At 35.1% G+C, this 23,605-nt stretch overlaps 4 protein-coding genes across 12 annotated transcripts; 2 read left to right on the forward strand and 2 right to left on the reverse strand.

The window, feature by feature from the left end:
• Nucleotides 1-328: 328 nt before the first annotated feature.
• LOC100809521 (uncharacterized) lies at nucleotides 329-2,782 on the forward strand. Of its 4 annotated transcripts, none has more exons than XM_003555925.5 (4): nucleotides 329-672; nucleotides 841-947; nucleotides 1,270-1,339; nucleotides 2,491-2,782. In XM_003555925.5, exons 1-3 carry the CDS (start codon nucleotides 515-517, stop codon nucleotides 1,290-1,292), a joined length of 288 nt encoding a protein of 95 aa, XP_003555973.1. In that variant the 5' UTR covers nucleotides 329-514; the 3' UTR covers nucleotides 1,293-1,339; nucleotides 2,491-2,782. The 4 variants fall into 4 exon arrangements, with proteins under 4 accessions (XP_003555973.1, XP_003555970.1, XP_006605986.1 ...); XM_003555922.5 differs by lacking the exon at nucleotides 1,270-1,339 and adding an exon at nucleotides 1,921-1,938; XM_006605923.4 differs by lacking the exon at nucleotides 1,270-1,339 and having other exon boundaries at nucleotides 841-989.
• A 3,337-nt stretch (nucleotides 2,783-6,119) lies between these two features.
• Nucleotides 6,120-7,694, forward strand: LOC100811125 (zinc finger protein 4). Of its 3 annotated transcripts, none has more exons than XM_041013282.1 (3): nucleotides 6,120-7,221; nucleotides 7,372-7,461; nucleotides 7,556-7,694. In XM_041013282.1, the coding sequence occupies exon 1, from the start codon at nucleotides 6,493-6,495 to the stop codon at nucleotides 7,066-7,068; it is 576 nt and encodes a 191-aa protein (XP_040869216.1). In that variant the 5' UTR covers nucleotides 6,120-6,492; the 3' UTR covers nucleotides 7,069-7,221; nucleotides 7,372-7,461; nucleotides 7,556-7,694. The 3 variants fall into 3 exon arrangements, with proteins under 3 accessions (XP_040869216.1, XP_040869215.1, XP_040869214.1); XM_041013281.1 differs by having other exon boundaries at nucleotides 7,427-7,461; XM_041013280.1 differs by having other exon boundaries at nucleotides 7,345-7,557.
• A 10-nt stretch (nucleotides 7,695-7,704) lies between these two features.
• Nucleotides 7,705-13,435, reverse strand: LOC100811660 (TIP41-like protein-like). 3 transcript variants are annotated; one of them, XM_006605316.4, is made up of 8 exons: nucleotides 13,265-13,435; nucleotides 12,930-13,115; nucleotides 12,619-12,709; nucleotides 12,309-12,419; nucleotides 11,886-11,945; nucleotides 11,741-11,782; nucleotides 11,355-11,483; nucleotides 7,705-8,035 (listed from the first exon to the last, which is right to left on the reverse strand). In XM_006605316.4, the coding sequence occupies exons 1-8, from the start codon at nucleotides 13,405-13,407 to the stop codon at nucleotides 8,030-8,032; spliced, it is 768 nt and encodes a 255-aa protein (XP_006605379.1). In that variant the 5' UTR covers nucleotides 13,408-13,435; the 3' UTR covers nucleotides 7,705-8,029. The 3 variants fall into 3 exon arrangements, with proteins under 3 accessions (XP_006605379.1, NP_001240980.1, XP_040868998.1); NM_001254051.2 differs by lacking the exon at nucleotides 7,705-8,035 and adding an exon at nucleotides 8,116-8,473 and having other exon boundaries at nucleotides 13,265-13,422; XM_041013064.1 differs by lacking the exon at nucleotides 7,705-8,035 and adding an exon at nucleotides 9,521-9,544.
• Nucleotides 13,436-15,324: 1,889 nt separating this feature from the next.
• LOC100811458 (homeobox protein HAT3.1) lies at nucleotides 15,325-23,259 on the reverse strand. Of its 2 annotated transcripts, XM_003555234.5 has the most exons (9): nucleotides 23,091-23,259; nucleotides 21,690-22,612; nucleotides 19,628-19,793; nucleotides 19,416-19,539; nucleotides 19,217-19,329; nucleotides 18,611-19,132; nucleotides 18,097-18,375; nucleotides 16,136-16,225; nucleotides 15,325-16,050 (listed from the first exon to the last, which is right to left on the reverse strand). In XM_003555234.5, exons 2-9 carry the CDS (start codon nucleotides 22,547-22,549, stop codon nucleotides 15,742-15,744), a joined length of 2,463 nt encoding a protein of 820 aa, XP_003555282.1. In that variant the 5' UTR covers nucleotides 22,550-22,612; nucleotides 23,091-23,259; the 3' UTR covers nucleotides 15,325-15,741. The 2 variants fall into 2 exon arrangements, with proteins under 2 accessions (XP_003555282.1, XP_025983369.1); XM_026127584.2 differs by lacking the exon at nucleotides 21,690-22,612 and having other exon boundaries at nucleotides 23,091-23,251.
• Between the last annotated feature and the right edge of the window lie 346 nt (nucleotides 23,260-23,605).

Raw genomic sequence — 23,605 nt, forward strand, 5'->3', positions numbered from 1 at the left:
ATTACTTCTTATTCGTTTAAAAATTAGCAAATTCCTTTATTTATGAATAAATAATATACATTAAAATTCTTCTATACTGTTATAAATCATTATGTACAATAGATTTGTTAATTTTATAATAATTTCTTTAAAAATTATATGAAAGATTATTTTTATTGATATTGTATGTCTTTTAAATGTTTTTATTATTATTACTATTTCTTAGCATTTTATACATTTAACATTGAAAATACTAAAATAAAATATTAAAAGGATCGGATTAATAAGCATTACAATAATTACAAGGAAAGTAAACATATGGATTTAATCATCCAAAAAAAATTAGAAAAAGGCAAAGGAGAACTACAAGATTAAAAAATGAAACGACATCGTTCCATCTTCTCCATCATAATATATCCTAAGTAATGATTCTCAGTCCCTCAGTGCTACCAGCCACCACCACCACCACTAAACCCTCGCAAAGCCCTAAAACTGAGTTTCTCATCTCTCAGATTAGATTCCGATAGACACAGAAATGGCTTTTCGTTCAGGTTCTCTGTCTCGCTCCTTAATGTCTACAGCTAGGGCATCACTCCGACCGGCGGCGCCGTCGTCAACCCTTCCCCGCCTCCGTCCGCCACCACTCGCCGCCCCTCGCGTCCAGTCCCGCCGCTTTTCCATGCCTGCTTCCAGGTGCTGTTTAACTTCCTTTTTCTTAATTATCGACAACGAAATCGAAATCGTTTCAATACGAATTTCGAATCAGCCGTCGTTTGCATACTTGTGATTTGGAATCCATTTGTGTAATTTTCTTGCAAGTGTAGTGCTTATATTGAGAATGCTTTATTTTTTTTTTAACAGGAATTTGGGGCAATTAGGGTGCACACACTCGCTTTTACCTCTGGGCATAACCTGCATGACGTCACACATTGCTGTCAGTGCGCGTGCTTGCTGCGAGCTGTCCCATGGTACCTTCCGTCGTTCTTGTCAAGATCGCTAGTAGTCTCGTTGTGAGTCTTGCTGGTTTGGTTCTAGGACGCATCAAAAATGTTTTTTTTTTTTTTTTTTTAACAGCTACATGAGAAATGTTCTTCAAATGCGTTTTGAAAAAAAATTATTACTAATGTTCTGGATGATAGAAAACCTTAAATTGTGGGCCTGATAGATGTTAAAATTAGGTAGTCGTAGTCCTGTTTGTGTGTGTTGTTCTATGTGAAGAGATGAGATGGGTAGAATTTGTGAGTTTGTCTAGCTTGGTTCATAAGAAGGTATTAAGATTCAAATTTATAGGGATGAATGGAAAAGATGGGTGATGCACAAGGACATTGATCATCCAATGGCAAGAGAAGAATGCTGCATAGTAGGTTCCCTTTTTTTTTCCTTTGTTTAAAATTATAAATTCAATAATGTTTTCAGTTAATTCATACATAAGTAAGTAATTGGTTATTCTTGGAGATGAACTGAAGCAGTAATCAGATTTCCTGGACATTCATTGTTCCTTTTCCCCTGCTTGGGCATACATTTCGTCAATCCATTGCATGTGATACTTTATTATTAATTTTAGCATTGAAAAATCTATGCTTTGAGCGGTTAGTGTATTGTATCCCTGCTTATGTTGCTTTTGCATGTTTTTCTTTATTAATTTTTTAACTGTATTTATCTTTTGTTTTTAAGTTTCTACATCACCCTGGAAATGCTAATACCTAAATAAAAAATAATTTATGGTTCCCAACAAACAAGTTTTACAGAGGCATTCTACAAAAAATCACTTGAATGGAACAATTTGAGCCTTTTTTATCAGCTTATTGAATTCCATACATAAATTTGCTTAGTTTACCAGAAATAAAATCCATGCCAGAGTCATCCTTGAAAGGGCTGTATGTACAGTCCTTTCATCAGTTTTCTAATACTACTAATCAGTAAACTACATTCCTTTCACAGGTGATCCTGATTCCTGAGGTGAGGTTCTAAATCCCCATTGATTATTATGGTTTAACTTAAATGATCTCCTTGACCCAACTTCAAATTCTTTGCTCTGAAAGATGTGAGATTTATGGTAAAGTTGCTACCTTGAAATTCTTCCTACCAAGACACTTTGAAAGCCTCAGGCAGCTAGGCATGGGAGTAGTAAAAAAACTACAGTCTGTCCTTTCATGTGAAGGATGATTACAACCTTTGCCTATTCCTTTTTATGTTAAATCTTCTATAACTATTTTTAACGTAAAAAAAAAAAAAATCAACATTGCTTTCTGCTTTTAGAAGTTGCATTCTTAGTCAAACAAGTATTTGCTGGATATGGTTGGAAATTCCTGTTACTTGGGTGTTTTCAATTTTCAATGTAACAGATACAATGCATGCGCATGAGGATATATAGTTTGTGAAAAGTATCCATTATGTGTAATGTAAACTCGTAAAAATTATCTGATGAGGAGTGTAGCAATGTTGTCTAAAATCTTAAATGCCATGTAATCTCTTATGCTTATGCTGCTGTGATTTCCCTTGCTGTTGCAGGTACGTGAGGAAGCTGTTGGATTTGCATAGTGTTGCCTTTGATGGTACTGGTGACCAATAATTTATTAATAGTGTTATCTGCGAAGTAACGGTTGTAGGATTCTTGAATGAGGCTCATCTGTTATGCTATTTTTAATTTGTGTTATTTCTTACTCGAGAGAAAATCTCTTCTTTCTTTCCAAATTGGAACAGCATTCAGGATTAGTTCTTGATTATTCTTGTATCTGGTTTCTGGTTGAACTCTGTACATCTGTTGCCTATCTTTCAAGTATTTTGAAATAATTTGTGGATCGATCACTTATCAACTAATGCACTAAATTAGTTCAGGAATGAGTACCTTTTTAACTTCTTTTTTTAATAACTTTTAACCTTTATTAAAAATATAAATTAACTTTACTATTAATCTTATACGTCAATGTCTGTCTTTTAGTAATCTTTGCTTGTCATTATCATTATACTATAACTTTTGCCAAATTATAAAAAAATTTAAGTTATGATAATCGAGGTTAATCAATGGTACTCTACAACATTGAAAGATTGCAATTTATTTAAAGGGATCGTATCACTTTATACAAGTTGTACAAATACTTTTTTTTTTACTAATTTTGTAAGACATTATCTTTGTGTCGATTGATTTTAATGTCAAATGCGAATTAAACTTTAGCATCTAATTTTCCCTTTAAAAACTTTATTTTATAGAACATTAGCATTTGATCAAACAAGTATAAATGTATACATAAAAACATACTAAACATGTTAATTTACCAAAAAAAATATTAGTCTTTTTTTAATTTATTTTTCTATTATCAAATTTTATTCTATTTGCAATTCTCCTTCCTTCAACTCCTATAGGTGTTATCCTAAGAAGGAATTGTTTTGTGAATTGAAGATGGAGAGCCTTCTTCGACGTTGCTTCCTTGCTAGACACAACTGGTTCAGTCTTGACGGGGCCAGGGTGGGGGTGGCGTGGTGCAACGGCTTGGGATGGGAGGCGTATGAGGAAAGGGAAGGGTGTGTAGGAATTTGGGCATAAGAGGAATTTCACACAAGGGTTGGTAGTGACAATGACACTATTGGTAGGAAGAATAGTAGTTTTCTTTTGGACAACATTTTTCTCTTGTATTTTTTAGGAGAATATTTGATAAACATTCAAGTATGTTATCATACAACTAGAGTGAGAAGAAAAAAAAAAGAATTAAATATATGTATCATAAAATTTATGATGTGATAAAAAGAAAGAGATATAAAAAAAATAAAAAGAGAAAAAATGATGATTTGTGTATCATTATTTTTTTAATGATATTTCTTTGTTTTTAACTACTGAAAAGGTTTTTGATATGTAGCAAAAAGTGGAAAATTTTCAAAGTACAATCCAACGTCGTGTTTTTATTCCTGTCTTTACATAATTTTTTTTTAAGTTTAATTCAAACTTTCCTATGAATTTTATTAAATTTAATTTTCATGCATTATAAGTAAATATTTTTACGTTTTTTTAACTGTGATAAATATTTTTACATTACAACTAATTAAAATCCATATTACTTATATAATTCTTAAAATTAACCATTTTATCATACATCACAATCTATTATTGGATAACAATACATTTGATATGAGAACATATAAAATTGAAAACATATCAAATGTAACATATAAAAAATTATTACAAGTAAAATAAAACCTACATAATAATAAAGCCTCCGCTCTCTTAGTAAAAAAAAAAAAAGCCTCCGCTATGACAAAAAAATCAATGGTATAAACGAGTTCTTTTAACTGTTTTTTTTTAATGAATTGGATGTTACTGAATTTCGGTATATTGGTCGAAATCTGTACATCAAATCGAATAGTATGAAATATATTTCTTTGCGTATTATCCCTATCCCTATCCCAATCCTAAGTCCCAAGTTAATAGATTTAAGAGCAGTTGGTGTATATTTCTTTTGGTTAGATTATAAATAGCGGCAAGAAATATTATTAAAAGAAAATTTAATGATAATGTAAAATATTTTTATATTGTTTTCAAATCATAATTTATTAATATGATTTTTAAAATAATTATCATAAAAGCTAATAAATTTATTATACATGATGATGAATTATGATTTAATGACAATATATAATTATTATTTTTTTTGAAAAAAATTAGTATATAATCATTGATATCATATATTATTACATTTATTAATAATTTCTTTCCTATAAGTAGTATATATCTTATTAATTATTATTTTGTTACCCAATAAAAGATAACAGTGTAAAATGCCTTCACACTGTCAGTATACTTCAATTAAAATATTAAAAATCTGTAAAACATAATATTCGTATATGATATGATTTGGCTCGAAGTTAACCCTCAAATTTGAGATGATTATCTGAACGAGAGCGGAACAGAATCATTCCCTAATTTTGCCTAATGCAGCTAGCCTGGAATAATATGCCGTTCTGTTCGATTCGATCTTCCAGCATTTAGGGTAACTATTCCATAGAGATTGTGACGAAAAAGTGGTGTGTTCTTTGATCACATCATGGTGAATGCAGACAAAAAACTAAAGCACTTGTTTAGTTGTTAACGGCTTTCATTTTACCCTTACCTATTCCTTGTAGGTTTATGAAGACACTCTATCTCATCTTTTTTCTTATACAGCATGTGTACTTAGATCTTGTTGGACCTCGATTACTTCATAAACTCATCTTGTTTAATGAATTTAAGTAGGACTCGTTCTTGTTTATCTCTCTAAATTATTATCCAACCGAAAATCAGAAGATAGAAATTATCCATACGTTAAAAATTTAGAAATATCTGTAGCAGAAAACAGAATCTAGAAATATCTCATGCTCCCCTAGTTGTTCTCAAAAGTGGCCATGAGACAGAAACCATGACACTGTTCCTTGCATTCGGTGTTATGCAATGCACGACCAAGGACCAAGCACTTTCTATCTTCAATCTACATACACTCCACAAAGCTGAGCTGTGATTGGTTGGTGATGTGTCTTTTTCTATGGTCTGTTTCAGAGAGAAAGTGTGAGGACTGTGGACAACCAGCTTTACATAAAAGGGAAACGGTGGAAATTTCCCATTATGACTCAGTTTAATGAGGGAAAGAGTGACCAAGTAAAAAACAAGTGGCTTTGTATAATAGGACCATTGAAAAAAAAGATAAACTAAGGGCAGGTGCAAGTGCAACTGGACCCTTGATGCATTTCTTCCTCTGTACATATTATTCACACTCTAACTACAAAGTTTGGAGAGGAACACGAAAAGGCCCCAACAAGAAAACACCCACGTAGATGCCCTGGACCATTATTGGAAATAAGAACCCAGAAAACATCAAATCAAAAAGCAATGAAAAGCCAGCCCAACCCAACCCCACCTTACATATGCTCAAACTCAGAAGTCAGATCCTACTTTCACTATCAATAGGAATATAAAAGGTGGGAAATAAACAAATCAATTAATACTAGCAATAGCAGTGACCAAAGTGGAAACCGATCATATCTGATATCTATCCTACTCAAGGAAAAAAAGTATAGCATATAGATTTGTTACATGATGGTGTGAGGAGCATACACATGGCAGGCAGTTCAAATAAAATGAGAGATTTGATTTTGACAAGGGATGGAATGATTTATCATTTTCAACCTTATATTTCTATAGCTATTCCTAAGATAGCCAGGAAAGGATAGAACTTTGCAAGGAGAAAAGAGGAAAAGAAAAAGGAGAAAAGATGATAGTGGAGAATCCTAAGCTTGAAGGGGTGCAACAGTGAAGATGACATAAGCATTGTTCCCTACAGAACCAAGCATCAACAGGTGGGGTTACTGATTAGGATGACAAAAAAATAAAAAACATCCCATCTCACTTCCATTACACTTTGATGCCCTTGTCCATTAGTGTTTTTTTTTTCTGCTTTTGATCTAACCTTAAAAGGATTCCAATGAGCCTTTTTACATATATGCAACTTCCCTTGATCACCGGAACTCTTCAGAGAATTTAGGGAGAAAATGATGATCACAGAAGATGAAACAACTCTTACAACAGGCAAAGAACAACAAAGTGAAGTGATGAACGGAGACAAGGACAATCATGGAAGCGAAGATGGCAACCCCAAAGAGTGGTTGAACCTGAGCATAGGTGGAACTTCTTCACTATCAACATCTGGAGACACTGATTCACAAGCAAGACCACCAGCCACTGCCAAAGTTTTTTCATGCAACTTCTGCATGAGGAAGTTCTTTAGCTCACAAGCACTAGGAGGCCATCAGAACGCGCACAAGAGGGAAAGGGGAGCTGCCAGAAGATACCAATCTCAGAGATCGATGGCAATAATGGGATTCTCCATGAACACACCAACTATGTTTCGATCACTTGGTGTTCAGCCCCATTCACTTGTGCACAAGCCACGCAGAGGTGGTGGTACCATGGTGACACCGGGCTTTCATGATGCAAATGCACATGCAAGACTTGGGATGGCATGGACACCTTTCTCGACCGAGGATCAAGCAGATATGGTGTGGCCAGGCAGCTTTCGCTTGGTTCCACGGGAGCCACTCAAGCTTGATTTAGGCCTAAGACTCTGACAACAGTATTTGGGCTCAGTTTGAAACCTTATCCTCCTTTTCATCCTAAAGAGCTAGCTCGTTAGTCTAAGCAGGAAAAAGAGAACAGGGGTAGAAGATCCTTGACCTGGAAGAGTCAATAACTCAGATGAGGATGGTACTGCATAGTAAATGGTAGGATATTTGTAGTTTCCATTGTCTATATATGATTACATGTTTAGCACCAGAAAAACCCAATTAAAACTCCTGGCTATCTATTTTAGTTCCTTGAAGTTTGATATAACTCCTGATATGCAGTGCTCACTTGACATGTTACTGACTTAGGGACATTTTGCTTTTCGACATGAAAATCCTGATTTTCATCCTGCATGTACTTTAGAACAAGGACTACCACAAACAATTAGTGGATGCAAGGTACGTTCAAGATAGGATGCTTCCAGCATGTGTAAAGCCACAATTCTAATCTTAGGATTTTAATTAAAGATGACATTTGAATGGAACTTTCCAGGATGAAACTTTCCAACAAGACAGTTGATGCTGTTAATGTCCATGTACGGAGAAAATTTCTGGTTTATAACAGTACGCTTAGGTCACTATGATATTCAAACTTCAAAATTAACAGGCTTTCACAAACCATAGCTGTGCCGACAATACAAATCTTGGAAGTGACTCTGATCAAAATACGCTTATGTTTGTCAACATTAGAGTAGGAGATATTCCTACTTTGCTCAACCTACGTCTTGCTTAGTTATCTATCGCCATGCTTTTCTTCGAAATAACAATCTATTTGGGTAGAAAGTGGCATCTGCTAGAAACATTTCACTTGCTTTAAAATAGCGTTTCGTGAGCATAATACGAAACATACAAAGACAACCCGGAAAAGCCTTTCCAAAAGGCAATTGCAAGTGAGAGCGTCTGCTGGGTTCCATGCATTTTCTTTGGCCCCATTGCCCCACGAGTTTAGCTCCTTTAAAATGAAAGATTACTTCTGAGAGGAACGTGAAAAGTTATAGCTATTAGAAATTAACAGTTAAAATTGTGACCAAATGCATAAGTTCGTATCATAAATTATAGAATTAACTTCAACCTATATATAAGTAATAAACTTCTCAATTTTTCATGTAAAATGAATCCCTCGCATATTAGTTAGATCTCACCCCAACCCTCCCTCCAACCTTTCGTACAAGAACAGAACATGATTAGCATGCATCTATGAGCTTATCTCATAAGAAGCAATTTATGGTTCCAAACAGCCATGGTAAAGATGAATAAATATGAACAAGAACCCTTTTGCATTATGGGGATTTACAGTCTTATAACTTTAAGAGGAAATTACAAGCTTTTGGGTCTTATGCATTATGATGGGGAGCTTCTGGCTGATGAAACTCGGATCACCATACGCACCAGAATCAAAAGGGTGCCCTTTCTGCATCAATCAATCAGACAATCAAGAACAATTACAAAGGTGCTCAACAATAAATTATAACTAGTAAATGACAGCCACGCCAAAGCAAGTAGACACAGATAAAAGCAGTAAAAGGATAAGACAAAAACATGGGAACTAAAAGCTAAGGTGGTGCTTGGTTTCATCATTTTCTGTTTTCATTTTCAAAGAAAATAGAAAATGCATTTGAAAATGTTTGTTTTAATTTTTAAAAACATTTTCAGACAAAACATTCTCAAAAGAGGATGAAAACTGAAAACAAGGATTTGTCATTTTCAACGTTTTCACTTTGTTTTCTCTAAAAGTGAAAACGTGGTGGCACGAGACATAATTATAACCAACTTCATTAGCAGCCTCGTCCCCCCAACCCTCTCGACCCAACCTTCCTCTACTTCTCCTTCAACCTTCATCTCCCAAAACCACCACCACCTACCTCCAAACTCCATCATCAATGCATCAAACGGCCACCACCCCCACACCTCCAAACACCACACCATAACCCAAATCCACCACACCACCATGTCCTCCACAATCACCAGTGCAAACTCCAGCGACCCAACCTCCACCATCAAAACGCCGCGCACCGCCACCTATCGCAACCACAACCCAACCTTCTAAGATTTTGTTCCCTTTTAGGTAGGTTTCGAGGTGTCCTGATCCGATTGTTGGTGGCAAGATTCAACACCGGCAAAGGGGGTGGTTCAATGGCGCGGTGGAGGGTGGTTACAATGTTGTGCGTTAGGGTTCAAAAAGGTTTTTGTTGTTGATAAGGTGTTTGTTGAAATGCCTCAACCAGTTTTTCAATATTTTCATATTTTGAAAATAGAAAATAACAAAGCAAAACAAACATGTTTTCTAAATCTAAAACCTTTGAAAATGAAAATTGTTTTCAGAAAATGAAAATGGAAAACAAGGACTCAAACCAAGCGCCACCTAAAGCTAATATGATACTAGAAAAAACTAAAACAAAGGAACTAAAACAGAGTCTATCACTACCACCAGTCACTTGGTCGGCTGTCATTGTCACAAGGCTTGAAAACAGACTCATTTGAACTGTACAGATTTTAAAAAGAATGAGAAATAATTGAGATTACATGTTTTCTCAAGGGAAAAAAACCTCTCTAAATTAAATAATTAGAGATGTGTTCATCTTTAAGTTTTAGTATATTAAGATAATGTTGTATTTTAAAATAAACTATCATAGATACACCACTGCTCACTAAAGAGGAGCCCTGTCTTTCCTTCTGTTTATTAGCAAAAAAGACCAGGGACAGGGCAGAGAATAAACAAGAAAATATGACAAGTTTGTGTGGGACCAGGATTTTTTTATTTTATCATTTTATGTAATAAACAAATTGATGATTTTATAAGATTGACATTTCCCTTTTATTATTTACACATCTAACAGAACTTATAAATCATTTTATATCTTTTAAACTACACCAACAATTAAAAAAAAAAAAAAACAAATCAATTTTGCATTTCTATTTCATTCCCTTCTTGACTCAAAGTAGCTTGCCCTCTATTCAGTAGCTTCACAGGAGTGGTCTCTTTCATACTCAATTAACTATTTGGTTAATCTCCTCAGTTACTTCATTAGCAAAATCTTGGTAATCAAAATCAAGATATTCAACATATATCTCTCTGAATTATTTATTCATATATTCCAGTTACCATGCCAACAAGATCTCCCACCCAAAAGTTAGAAGCCCAGTGAAAATTAGTGGTTCTCTTACAACAATAAGTATTATTAACTATTCCTATTACCTATAGGATTGATATGGGTAAATTAGAACTTACGAGATAGAAATAGGTTCAGTAGTGTTAACCCAAAAAATCACCATATGTAGAAGAAAATTATCTCAATAAGGATCTCAAGAAGAGTTTTGATGAAGACAATCACTTGCAAGTACAAGAGATCAAACTTCAAGCTCATGAATTAGCTCTTAAAGACATAAAATCAATCATTTAAATGGGTAATAATTTACTTATAATCTATTATCTTAGTTGCTAACAGATTAAAGCTTCAAAATGATAAACATGCCATTCTGTCATAGGAACTAATAGATTACAAGATGCATTTAACAAATTCAATTGTTCTTGATGATTTCAAAATATCACATTAAATTGATTTAACAGATTACACTCTTTATATAGTAGATTATCTAAAAACATGCTCTGTGTTTTTTATTAAATTGAAAATATTCAATTCCAAAAAGCTTGAATCAAAATAATCAATTACTAGCTTATCATAATAGATTATACTCTTTATATAGTAGATTATCTAAAAACATGCTCTGTGTTTTTGATTAAATTGAAAATATTCAATTCCAAAAAGCTTGAATCAAAATAATCAATTACTAGCTTATCATAATAGATTATATAAGCCAAAAAATGGATTAATATCTTGACATAATTAAATGTCATTTTTCTTGAAGGACAAGTGACCATATCTTAACCAACTCAGTTACGCATGATAAAATTGATGTTTCTAATGGATATATAGTCTTACATCAATATATATCTAGGGACTTAAAATGACAACACAATTAATTTATTAAAGAATTTTGACTTCATAACTGAATTAACCCCTCCTTTTTGAGTTGTTGAAGCCATTTGGTTAACACTATAGCACTTCATCCATGATCTTATACAACAAAAAAAGAAAGAAACAAGTATAGGGAAGTAAAAAAGCAGTGGACAAACAACCTAAAGTCCTTATTTTATACTAGCTCAGCACAGAGAGCAATAGACAAGCATCCACTCACTTTGTTTCTGTATTTACTACGGTCAACAACAGAAAAAGAGTATCATTCAGAATTAGTGTAAAGAACATAGCACGTGATGCATAGCACAAACTTACTGCAGACAAAGCTTGAAATGTAGATTCTCTCCAGCAACTCTCTCGAAGTATAATGGGATTTGTACTTCCACCAAATACACAATGCATACGTGTTTCTCTCAGTCTAATCAACACTCCATCAACTCTAAGCTGTATTAGTACCAGAGTAATCAGTTAAAATTACAAGTTTACGGAAAGTGATGTGAAGCAAGTAAATGTGCTGACACAGTGACGCTAATCTCAAAGTTTGTCAGGTGCATTATAGATCCTTAGCAATAACTTCAGTATTTTATAAGATCAAACATGATTTAGCAGATCAACCATCATAAGAGTAATTTGGTAGCCAAACTTTACTTAAAAGACAGAAGGAATTTACTAATTTAGTATACAAACAGGGAGTAGCTCACCCAGAAACGCAACAGAAGAAACCAAGAGCTAGGCATAACTCTCTGTAAAAACCAAAAGGCGATATCACCAGTCATTGGTAATCATATTAATTTGCATAACAAAATCGAACCCCCGATCAACAGAAGAAACCAAATTAGAGATTACCACTTTTATAGTAAGAAGTGATACTCCATTATCAGCGAGTTCATCCTCATATAACACCACCTGTTCACGATGAGGATTCATTTAGGATGAAAAGTAAATACCATCAAGGAAGATAATATGAACAATTTATTAGGTCAGACACTCAGACAAGTAAAAACATGAACATATCTATTTTGATTTTTGGTTCTTCACTATCATTAATATAAACTATTACACCTTTGCAGATTTCACTAAACTATTACACCTTTGCAGATTAACAGCATGATCAATTCTTAAAAAGGAGCACAATGGTAAAGAACTTTCTTTCACTTGAGCTCTTTCTTCACAAACAATGCAAAATTGTTTCACAAAAAGATTAGCATGCAAAAACAATTGTGTGCATAGAGGTTAGCTCAGAAATCATTCAAGGTACTCACTACCCACCTCATCATAGAAAAGTATGGGCTCCTTGGATGCAAGTGCAACTACATCAATTTGATCCTTGCAGTCTTCCCAATGGATATCACTGGTTTCCTTAGAAGTCTCTCCCTCATTCTACCATACAAAAAATAAATATCTTAATAAAGCATAAATAAGAATATTAATGCAATTTTCCTTATTTTCTTATAACAAAAGCACCATTATATAGCTCCGCATCAGAAACTCATACTGCAAAATTGTACATGTGACTCATATGAAAAAAGGCATTTAGGATACCAGATTAGTCTGTGGAGAACAAAGAAGGAACGCGTACCAGATCTTTATCAATCTCAATAGTGCCACTTCCACAATAAGGTGTTGTAAATGTATAGTCGTAATCTAGTATTACTTGCTGAGAGGGCTTGCTGCACATTTTTCCCAAAAAAAAATGAGACTAACAGCATGGTCATTTACTTACACATCCTATTCAATAGGAGGGTTAGACAGCGCAAGCAATTACCAGGAAATTCCATACTAGATAAAAATTTCTTCCTAGAAAGAAAAGATGTCAAATAAATCTAAACAAAATTAACAGTATTTTGAGTTACACATAAACACGAAAGTGCACATGCCAATAGCTCTCACCTTCTAAATTTCCATTTAGCCGCCGCAGGAACTTCAACTGGCGGCAAGGCTTCCTGTTTCCAGCCACGTAGAGCATCAAATGCATTAAAATGAATGTTGGTTCCACTGCTCAAGTGTTTTAGAATCAAAGTGTTTTCCCCAAAAACCATTTCTGGTAAATGAGACGTATCGAGTTTCTGTTCCCACCTGCAAGGCACACACAACCAACATCAAAACAAAATTCTCGGATTTCTCATACGCCAAATCAATAGCCTACATAATAAAAACTCTTAGTTTAACTCTCGAAAATTGAAATTAGAGGAGCTAGGGTTATGTGTGATGCGAGAACAGCTCACTCTTGGAATGTGGAAGAGTTCAGTATGGAGTGCCTCCGAGTCTCGATCAACCAGCCATTGATACGAATGCCTCGCCGGCCACCTTCGGCGAAGAGTTCAGCGCCGGCGGCTTTCAAGTCGTTCTCGTCAACTTCCAATTCCATCGTCACCTTCACTTTGAGTTTCAGTCACAGAGACACGGTATTAAGAATTGGGTATTGAATATGGGCCCTTTGGACCAGGCCCGGCCCACCTAACCTCACAGACGCCATTGCTACGCCTGGATATGCGGGTCGGGCCGGTTATTTTGAAATTAACAAAGTTTGGATCTAGGCCTTTTCATTCTGCACCCTACAGAAACCAACCTACAGCCTCTTCTCACTTTAAACTTTGAGAGCGTTTGTTCCACGGATATTTTTTTTATTAACAGTAATATGGGTTGGAAAATTCATTCCCGCATTTGTTAGAAAGTAATATAATAATTATTGTCGGGTATATTTTGTTTCTGAGAAAGTCATATTCTCATGTTCACTCATTATTTATTCTTAGAGGAGGGGTTGAGAAAGTCATCCTTGTGAACAAAAGTTTATTCCCAATTAATAGTTAACTAAAAACATTTTTTAAACGTACCCAGGAATAACATTCCTGTGTTATATTCCTTGAAATATTATAAAAAAATAACTAAATAATCTGTAAAACAAACATCCTCTTGTGTGTGACTCCCACAATATCCCTCGTTATTGTTCTGAATTACATGTTCCGTAATTGTTTTTGAATGTATTATAGGATAGATATTTCAGAAGTATGATATTTTAGTTATGAAATGAGTGTTCCAGAAGAAAAACACTTATTCATGAGGTGTTTTGGAATATCTCTTTTGCAATTATTGTTTAATATATTATGGAATAGATGGAAGTATGATATTTTAGTTACAAAATAGGTGTTACTGAACAAATACACTTATTCGTAAGGTATTCTAGAATACTTCTTCCGTAACTCATTTAAAATACCAGTAATGATGTGGTAATTCTAAAAGAAGAGCAAGTCGACAGAAAAAATGCTTAGTTTAGAAATTTTGAAAATATTAAAAGAATGGGGTGTAGGATGATTTTTGAAGAGTACAAGAAGAGAAGGCCTTGGACCTATGTTTTCAAAACCCGTGTTAATGCAGGCCAATTAGCACAATGTCCAATTTACTAATTTTATTAAGAAGGAATAGAATGTCTATAAAAGCAATTGTCCTTTTTGGTGTGCAGATTGTTTTCATTTCTTTCACACATTGTTTCCATTTCTTTCATAATCTTCAAAACGTACGTGATGTCATTATTTTCTTCAACTGTTTTTTCTTTTTTACTTTTTAGTTTGAAAAATACAAAGAGAGACATAAAGTGTCTCTCTCTTTCAACTAGTCACTATAATGTAAATGACTTTAACAACACTATTCAATCACAATTAACTTTTTGTTGATAAATTTATTAGGTTTTTTTAGTAATTATTTTAAAGGTCACGTCAAAGATTATTTCTTTTCAGTAGACTATAAAGTTGCTGCGGTAGATCACCTTTTAAATTGAAGGCAAGTCATCAGAATAGCCAAGTTTAACTCTTGCCAACATCGTTCTATGCGTATTTTCCCCCTTCTAATGTTGGCTCATTCCCAGTTACCACTACCAGATTATATCACAAGCCCAACTTCGGCATTTACAAAAGACTATAGCCAACCAAAACTATCAACCTCTCGTGCATCAGTGTGTTACTTCCATTCCTCACATAATAGTAAGAGGTTATTAAGTTAATCAACGTGCATGCAGCAATTGGAAGATATGATGTCCCATCCCACTCTTTACTCAAATCACAGATCCATAACAACAAAGTTTTATTTCAAGGAAATGGGGATATTCCCAAAAATCGACCAACTTAGCAGCTTTATCATTGCCGAAAACAACCACCTTGAATGTCGAACTATACACAATCAATGCAAGATGAGAGCCATATCCATATGTTCTGAACAGTCAAACACATAAGTTGCAATATTTACTAAGGTTGCCTGCAGGTTAATACAGTAATGGCATTGAATCCAGAGGTACAAAAATAAATTTTCCCCCTATTTTCATCGTTTTTTTTTCTTTTCTTTTTTGTACTGTTAGTAAACCCCCTTAAAAGGAGGAAAAAACATCATTTGGAACAAGGAATGGGGTTTCTGTAAATAAAACAAAAAAAAACAAAAAAATCTAAAAATTTAAAAACTGATAACTAATAACTGAACTATTTTTAGTTTAGTGTTTGCAAGAGAGGCAACACTAAAACAACTCACCAGATCAATACCTGGAAAGCTATTTTTAAAAAATACAATGGCACATATTTTATGATTACCTTCCTAAATGGAAACAAATCCATCGAGATCCTAGCCGATCATCTCATGGGATCTCAATCTCACAAAAGGATGGATACTGTAATTTGAAGCCTTAGGAAAAGGTTAAACAGGGCTCTTGCATAAAGTATCATTTCCTTTTCCTTGTCTTCATTTTATTGCCTACTTGCGTTTGATGAACATTTGGTGAACTTGTTGCTAAGCCATTGATATCCAGCTGTGCTTCAGATAGGGGTTCTGACAAATGCTTCCGTTTTCTAGAGCTTGTGGTTTTAGAGTTTTTTCCACTGACCTCCGGAGACATTGATTCACATTGCTTCTCCCCCTCATTTTCAGCCCTGCCATCGGTAGCTTCCGGTGAAGCATTTCTACCAGAATTGGTTTCCATTTGTGATGAATGCCGGAAGCTCCAACGTGTATTGTCGAACCATTTGGCAACCTGAGTGAAAAACAATGGCAAATTCCGAAAGTCACAATAAAAATAAAAATGTGTTCGCCGAACATGAAAAGCTAAAAGATATGACCTGCTGATAAGTAAGTCCAAGTTCTTGTGCCAGGCTTTCTTTTGTGCTTCTATCTGGATACTGATTTTCTTTAAAAGATTTGTGAAGTCTCTGAAAATACAAGAATAATCATTCTAAGGTAAGCCCTTTACCATAACATCCATGCAAATGTGTGCATGTTGTTCGCCTCCTCTTGAATGGAAAGATAGAAAAAAATATATATAAATCAATGGTACAAGACAAGCTGCTATGCAAGCTGTAGGTCAATTCACACTGAGACAAGCAGGTCATTTAAATAAAGAGATGCAGGCTTTAAAGCATCCAGAAGGCCGATGATGGCTTGATGCAGCTGTAGCATAAAGGTGGCTCATTGCAATGATGTTTGAGTTTTGGAAAAGACTATGGACACTCTCTTTGTCTACTAATTTTTCTCTCAAGTCTGGGATGATTTGTTGGAAAGCTGCCTTAATTGCGGTCACCTAGCAAGCCATAATTGCAGCCTCTTTAGGAGCTGCCTTAATTGCAACCTCAATGGTGGTGTTTAATCTCACATTGACAAAAGATATAGCTTAAATAAAATTTATAAAGCTTCGGCAGTCCTTGCGTTACAAGTGGATTTTATAGGATTGAGTTAGACCTCATGCCAAAATTCTAAGATGATATTATTGCATCCTAGAATTTTCCTAGAAACCTATTTGTACTTTCACTATTTCATTCATATTTTCTATATACTTGTACCCATTTTAAATATTTTTACCGTTCTAACAAGTCAAACAAATAATTTTGTCAAACAAGACCCACTATTCTCTAGTACTGTCCCCTGCAATTTCTGAATTTTTTCCAGCACCTTCCTGGTGTTTCCACACCTGCTCTGTTTCCTGGCACTATCTCGGACATTCTGTTCAACTAATTCTGTTCAGTTCATTCTCTCACTGTTCCCTGCTCTCTGAGATTGTTCTGCCTTTCATTTTGTTGCAGTAAATGTTCTCTCACACAGGTCTTTCAAGATTTCATCCGTGTTCTCTGTTCTCTATTGCCAGTATATGAAATGTTATAATTGTAGTAGATTGTTTATTATGAAACCAAAATCTGATCAATCTATCAAGCTATACATATAAAACTGAGTTCAGTTACAATAATTGTCATTAGCAATTTTTACACAGCCCAAAATTCAAGACTTTAGTATTTTCATCTATGATTTCAAGATATTGAGCACCAACTTGAATCAGATTAAATTTTAGTTCAGTCAATCAGTAACTCTAATCTCTAAGTAGTTCTAATTCCCCTTCATCATATCAAAATAGATACGTTAAACACAACCCCAATCAAGATGGAACTACTATTTGTAACCTAATGTTGTTTCTCTTTTAAGCAAATTAATGGTTTATAACCGTATATGCTCTTGAAAAATATATAAATTATTAATGCAACTACAATATAATGAACAGGATTTAATGAAACTACAATGTGAAAAATGTTGAGAAAAACTCAACAAATTTCAGCACTCATTTTTGAAATAATTTTCATGTTTTACTTATTGATATGTATCATGGTTTGGATAACAGCCAATTTAATATCTTTTTTATGAAATTACAAACAAATACTATATGAAATAAATGGTGTACTGCACCAGGGATGATAACTAGTATTCCCATAAAAGGACCAGGTATGTGTTGGTACAGTAAAACAAAATATTTTCAACAACATTATTCCAATAGACTTTCTGTATTTCAGGCAAACTCCGGAGTTTTTACCCAATAAATTCTAAGACATCCACTGAAAGAAAAACAATACTCCCCCAGCCCCCTCACAACCAAAAGTCTTTTCCACACTTTGATTTAGCATGTGGGTATTATCAATTTTGAATATAACTATAGGACACTATAATTGAAAGACAATTAGGAGGTAAGTATGCAAATTATAAACTGGATTGAAAGATTTTCTAAACAGAATAAATTTAGAAACCAAATTTAATTACTTACCTGAACTACGGCTTCTCCTAGTCTTTTGTGTGCTGAAGATCCAGACCTTTTATCCCTGGAACCAGATTTCGAACGGCCATCAAGGGATTTAGTGGGTGAACTATTTGTATTTTCAACTTTATTCTGATGAGCATTTCTCTTAAGAGTATGTATAGAATTATTTGAAGCATTTGCATTTGGTGACACTGGAGTCACATTGCCAGTGAGTTTCTTTTTTCTACTTGGAGCAGCTGCGTCATTCCAATCTTCATCATCACTAGTATCACTGTGGTACGTCTCCTACACAAGAAACATGGCTGCCTAAAATATTGGGAGAGGGATGAAGCCAAAGAACGGGACAATAAGTAATGTTGACTCTACATACTCACCCATGTATGCTTACTCTACAAGCATTATCATTATGTATCATTTGTCAATTTATGTAATGCATATTCTACTTCAAATGAGAATGCAGAACATGCACGTAGAATCACAGAGTAGTATTTTAAACCTTATGCCATGAAAATGAACTTACCTCATACAGCTTTTTGTAGTCCAACCTTTCCACATGTCTTTTCCCAGAAACAGGAGTGGGACCCCCTTGACCAGAATCTGGCTCTAGTAAAGATGACAGTTCATCAGCCATAGATAGCTTACCAACTTTACCCTTTTTCTTGCTAGAATTGATGCCACCATCCTGTCCAGGGGATGTGTTATCCTCAAATGCAGCAGCAAGATCCTCGGAATCAGATGTGAAATCAGAGCTTGAACTTTCTTCATTGACCTTACAGTCAACATCTGGAGCATCAGGATCATAATCACCATCATCAGAATCTTCAGATGGAAGGCCCAAGTATTGATCCTCATGTGAACCACCCTCCAATTTCTCAGAAGCAGAAGCATACTCGGATTCATCAGAACTTGACTCATCCCCTTCAATTTTCACATCATCTGAACCATTAGGATTATAATCATCATCATCAGAATCATCAGAAGGAAGTCCCAAGTTGTTATCCATATTATTTCCAGCAAATGATGCTGCTTCAGGAAAGACTCTCTAAACAAGAATCAGACATGTAATCAGGAAAAGAAGATCCAAAACATTAATGATTGACAGAAGAGACTAAAATTGTCCACTGACCTCCCAGGTGTCACTAATAGAAAGACTTGTTCCAAAGGAGTCGTTAACAAGGTCCATGCAGTCATCTTTGCAATCACATCCTGGGCATAACCAACCCTCATCGCCAGGTGGAACTGTAAGCCACAGAAGTAAATACATAAAAGATAAATAACTTGACATAATTAAGTTACCAATCAATTTAGGTAGACCAGGGGATTACTGTCTTCAGTTAACAACGGAGGATCCAAACAGAGCTGGTGAAATCCACGATCACAAACACCATCACAAAGAATTATATCATTATTAGTGCTCAACTCTTTGGACTGGCATTTTGCACAAAATATCTGCACCATAAAATTTAAAGTACTCAATCTCCAAATCCTAGAGAAATGAATACTAAATTCAGGAATTAAATTTAAAGGATTAACCTACATCCTCACTGTCAATCTCTCCTGCGGAATCAAACAAAGATTCTGGAAACTTTCCTTCAGCACACAATGAATCCAAATTTCGAAATAGATCCCTAATTTTCAATTTGCGTCGAAGAATTTCAGACTTAGCCCGCTGAAGCTCCTTCTCAGGCTTTAACTTTTCCATACTGCAAAGTTATCACAATCAAACCAATACACACAAAATATCCACCACAAAAACAAATAAAAAAGAAAACAACTTCAAGCATTTGAAGTTTCACAAATCCATGATCCAACTTTTTAGTAGTGGAACTACCTTATACTCAGGTTCACAAGAAAACAGGAGCAAACAAACCCCTAGAAGACAAGATCAAACAAATTCTTAGCGAAGACTACAACAAAAATACAGAGTGATCTAATATAATCATAATATCATCAGCTCTACAGATACAGAAAGGATAGGAATAAAGAATCATGATAAAAATACAGAAGAGGACCTACAATTACAAATGCTTAATGCAGCATAAGAATTGCATGTGGATTAAACTATGTATGTATGTGTGTGTATATATAATTTCCAAAATATCTGAGTAAAAATATTTTGTTCAGCAACACAAATAAAGATGTAGCACCCAGAGGATAAGCTTGAAACAACTGATTTACCAGCTCAGTAGCTTAATCCTGTAGTAAGATTGTGATACTGCATAAAATTTTTGTTTCGAGCCAATTTGTTTAGTGATAGAAAGGTAAGAGAAGAAAACAGCAAGGGACCAAATTGAATGAATCCCAAAGCACATGAAGCATTAAAGATAAAATTCAAATCATACAAGGTTGCATATAGTGATAGACATTAGTAATTGTTTTTTTACATAATCAAGAAAAAATCCAAATGGTATACTTTTGTCACTCAGAAAACTCATGCATGAATTGTATTGTCAAAAACCAGATTTTATTGAGGATTGGGATGGGGTGAATGATTGTAACACAGAATGTAATACAGATCATAAGATCTCACCAGAAGACTCAAAATTATACATATGTTAAAAATGACATAGATAAGGGGAAAAAAGGTAGTAACAGTAGCTGCAGGCCCACTTGTTGACATATTTTGTTCAGAAAAACAGTGGCAAACAGAGGAAGAACAACAACAACAATGTCCAAGCACAGCACAATGTTAAAGGAAGAAGAACTAAAACCAGTGCAGATGGAAAACAGAGAGGAGACGACACATAACAATGCTGGAGCTGAGAGCCTGAGACTGCGAGATAGGGATTCAAGCCGAAGCAGACAGGGAAGTGAGAACTGAAAAGCAAGTTGTGCAAATGAGTGGTCAAAGAAGACAGGGGAATACAGGGGGAAAATGATTTTATGGTTGCAAGACAGGTTGCAATCTCGGGTTCAGACACAAACCCAACCCAGAGAGCCAGTCTCTAGGATTAGCAGTGTGGAAATCCCTTGATTACACAAGATCACGATCTTGCTTGTTCCCGATCATATGTCCGATTCAGCACGCAATTACAATCTTAATTGCAATCTTGACAACAAGTTGTTGCACTCTTTAGCTGGAAATTCAAGTACAGGGAAAGTAAGGTATTTATAAAAATTAATTTTCTTACATTTATTTTTGGAAAGGATTTAATTATCAAAATAATATATGATATATTATCTGAATACAATGTCAAAGTCAAATCCAAATATCTAAGATCCCATTATTAAACTATTTTATCCAAATGCAACAAAAGGAGTTGTAGCCTACATTCAGAACACAATAGCTTACTGTTTCAGAACTCATAACCTAATAATAATCCTGATACTTAAACACAACAGTTAAAAGACTATAAACATTCTAACCTGTAAAAGGTAAGTTACAGGGCATCTTATCCTGAAATTTTAAAGTAAGGCCTCTAAAGCACTAATGACCAGAATATTCCAGATGTAGTTCCATTTCAGTTTCCCAGCAATTAACCAATAAAGATGATATTAATAAACATAAGCTAAGATCTAAAATAGATCAGGATGCAAATCCAATGTAGATTACAAGTCAAACAAAGCACAAGCACAAGATAATGATAAAATATACATACCTGTATCCTTTCCAGCCCTCACCAGAATAAGCATCAATCAAGCTGTTTTCATAGCTTATTCGATTTAATAAATATCTTAAGTGAGATCTGATTCTAGAAAACTGATCAGTTATTCCCTCTTCTCTTCTCTTTTTCTTCTTCCTACCACTTTTCCTCTTAACTCCATCATTACTATTACCATCAACCAAATTACTAGTTGGTTCAGGTTCCTTGGGTTTTTCTTTTGTTCTTGACCGCAAAGCTCTGCCACTGCTTCCTAACGACCTTAGCATATACTTCTTCTTCAATAATTTAGAGTTCCTTTTACCCTTGCGCCTCGATTGCGAATGACTTGGGCTATTAGACATTTTTTCTGAACAATTGGTAATATTGTTCACAACATCTCCAGAAGGTTGATCCAACAATTCATTCACAGAACTCATATTAGCTTGAGCTGGACTGGATTGCATTTGCCCGTCAACGACGAAGGCAGGAATGGATTCTACGGGTTCACTTTGAACATTTTCAGACAATGGCTTGCATTTGTTTTCAGATTTATCATTAGATAAATCAACAGAGACTTGTTCGACGGTACTTTGTTCAAGGCATGACCCTTCTACAGTCTGGCAATTCTTTTCAAAGTCATGTTGAGGCGGTGCAGGCAGTTGAATAACAGAATTCTCCGTCACATCAGCAGAAACTTGATTTGATTTTTCGTCAATAACAAAACTGGTTAACTCGGTAAGAAGCTCCTTTTGTTCCCTCTCTAAACCTTCAGATCCTATCTGAGGCGTTTTTTCAGACAATTCACATTGTTCAGTTGCCATCGGCTCAGCGGTACTGTCGTTATGGCTTGTCAATTCTCCAGTTGGACTAGCCATAGTTCTGAGAAAACACGAACCACCGCAGCATTCACGACTATAGTCTGAATGTGAGCCTAACAACTACCCAAAAAAAAAAACAAAGAATAATCCTTGAGCTTTTCCACAACGTACATGAACAGGTTACATAACTGAAACAAACATTAAAACCAAATAGCACAGCCAAAACATTCACTCGTACAATTAGCCAATTGTTGATTGAATTCAACTAAAACAACATCGAACAAAGTAAAAACTAACAGCATTAGCACAATGAAGTTATTTTCATTTCCGAATCTTCTTCACAACTTCCGAAACAACGACCACAACAACATAACAATTTCACGTAAATATTTAAGCAGTTGGCTCCGACCGAGGAAAGAACCAAAGCCCTTGAGTCGAGAGAGAGTATGTGTAAATGATTGTGCTAAGCTAGGGCAAGTTGAAAGAAGAATATGAAATACGAGATGGAAGGTTTAAAGAGGAGAAAGCAAAGCAAGTCGGAGAAACCAGAGACGGTGAAAACGAGAAGGAAATGAAGTGGTGCGAAAGAGGAACTTACGGTGTGGGTGTGAGTAACTCCGCAGCGAATGGGAAAGGGAGTGCGAGGAGGGAGAAGGGTTCGATCTGAAATGAAATGGGGGATGGGGTGCGAGCGAAGAGGGTGAGGCAGAGAGAGAGAGAGAGAGTTGAGTTTCGTGAGAGTTCCCTTTTCTCAATCTCAGCGCCAAAGAGAGAAAAAAGCGGTGCTTCATTTATACTACTCCTTACTCCTCTAAATCTGGGCCACCGTTCGAACAAACACCGTAGGGCATGAGTTTTGCGTCTATTGGACCTTCTGATGGGCTTCTTTTGTGGGAAATGGCCCAGTTTGGCGCTTCTCAGCTTCACACTAAAAAATACAACAAGCTAATATTCAAGGACTGTTGCTTCCTGCGCCTCCATATGTTGCTCCCTGCACCCTATTGCATTACGGGTCATTCCGTAATGTTAAATATTCAGGTGCGGGAAGTTTCACTCATATTCACGTATTGCCGTATTTTTTTTTAAAAAAAAATAGTGCTAATTTCACAAAGA

This window comes from Glycine max, chromosome 20, assembly GCF_000004515.6.
Source record: "Glycine max cultivar Williams 82 chromosome 20, Glycine_max_v4.0, whole genome shotgun sequence".
NCBI lineage: Eukaryota > Viridiplantae > Streptophyta > Magnoliopsida > Fabales > Fabaceae > Glycine > Glycine max.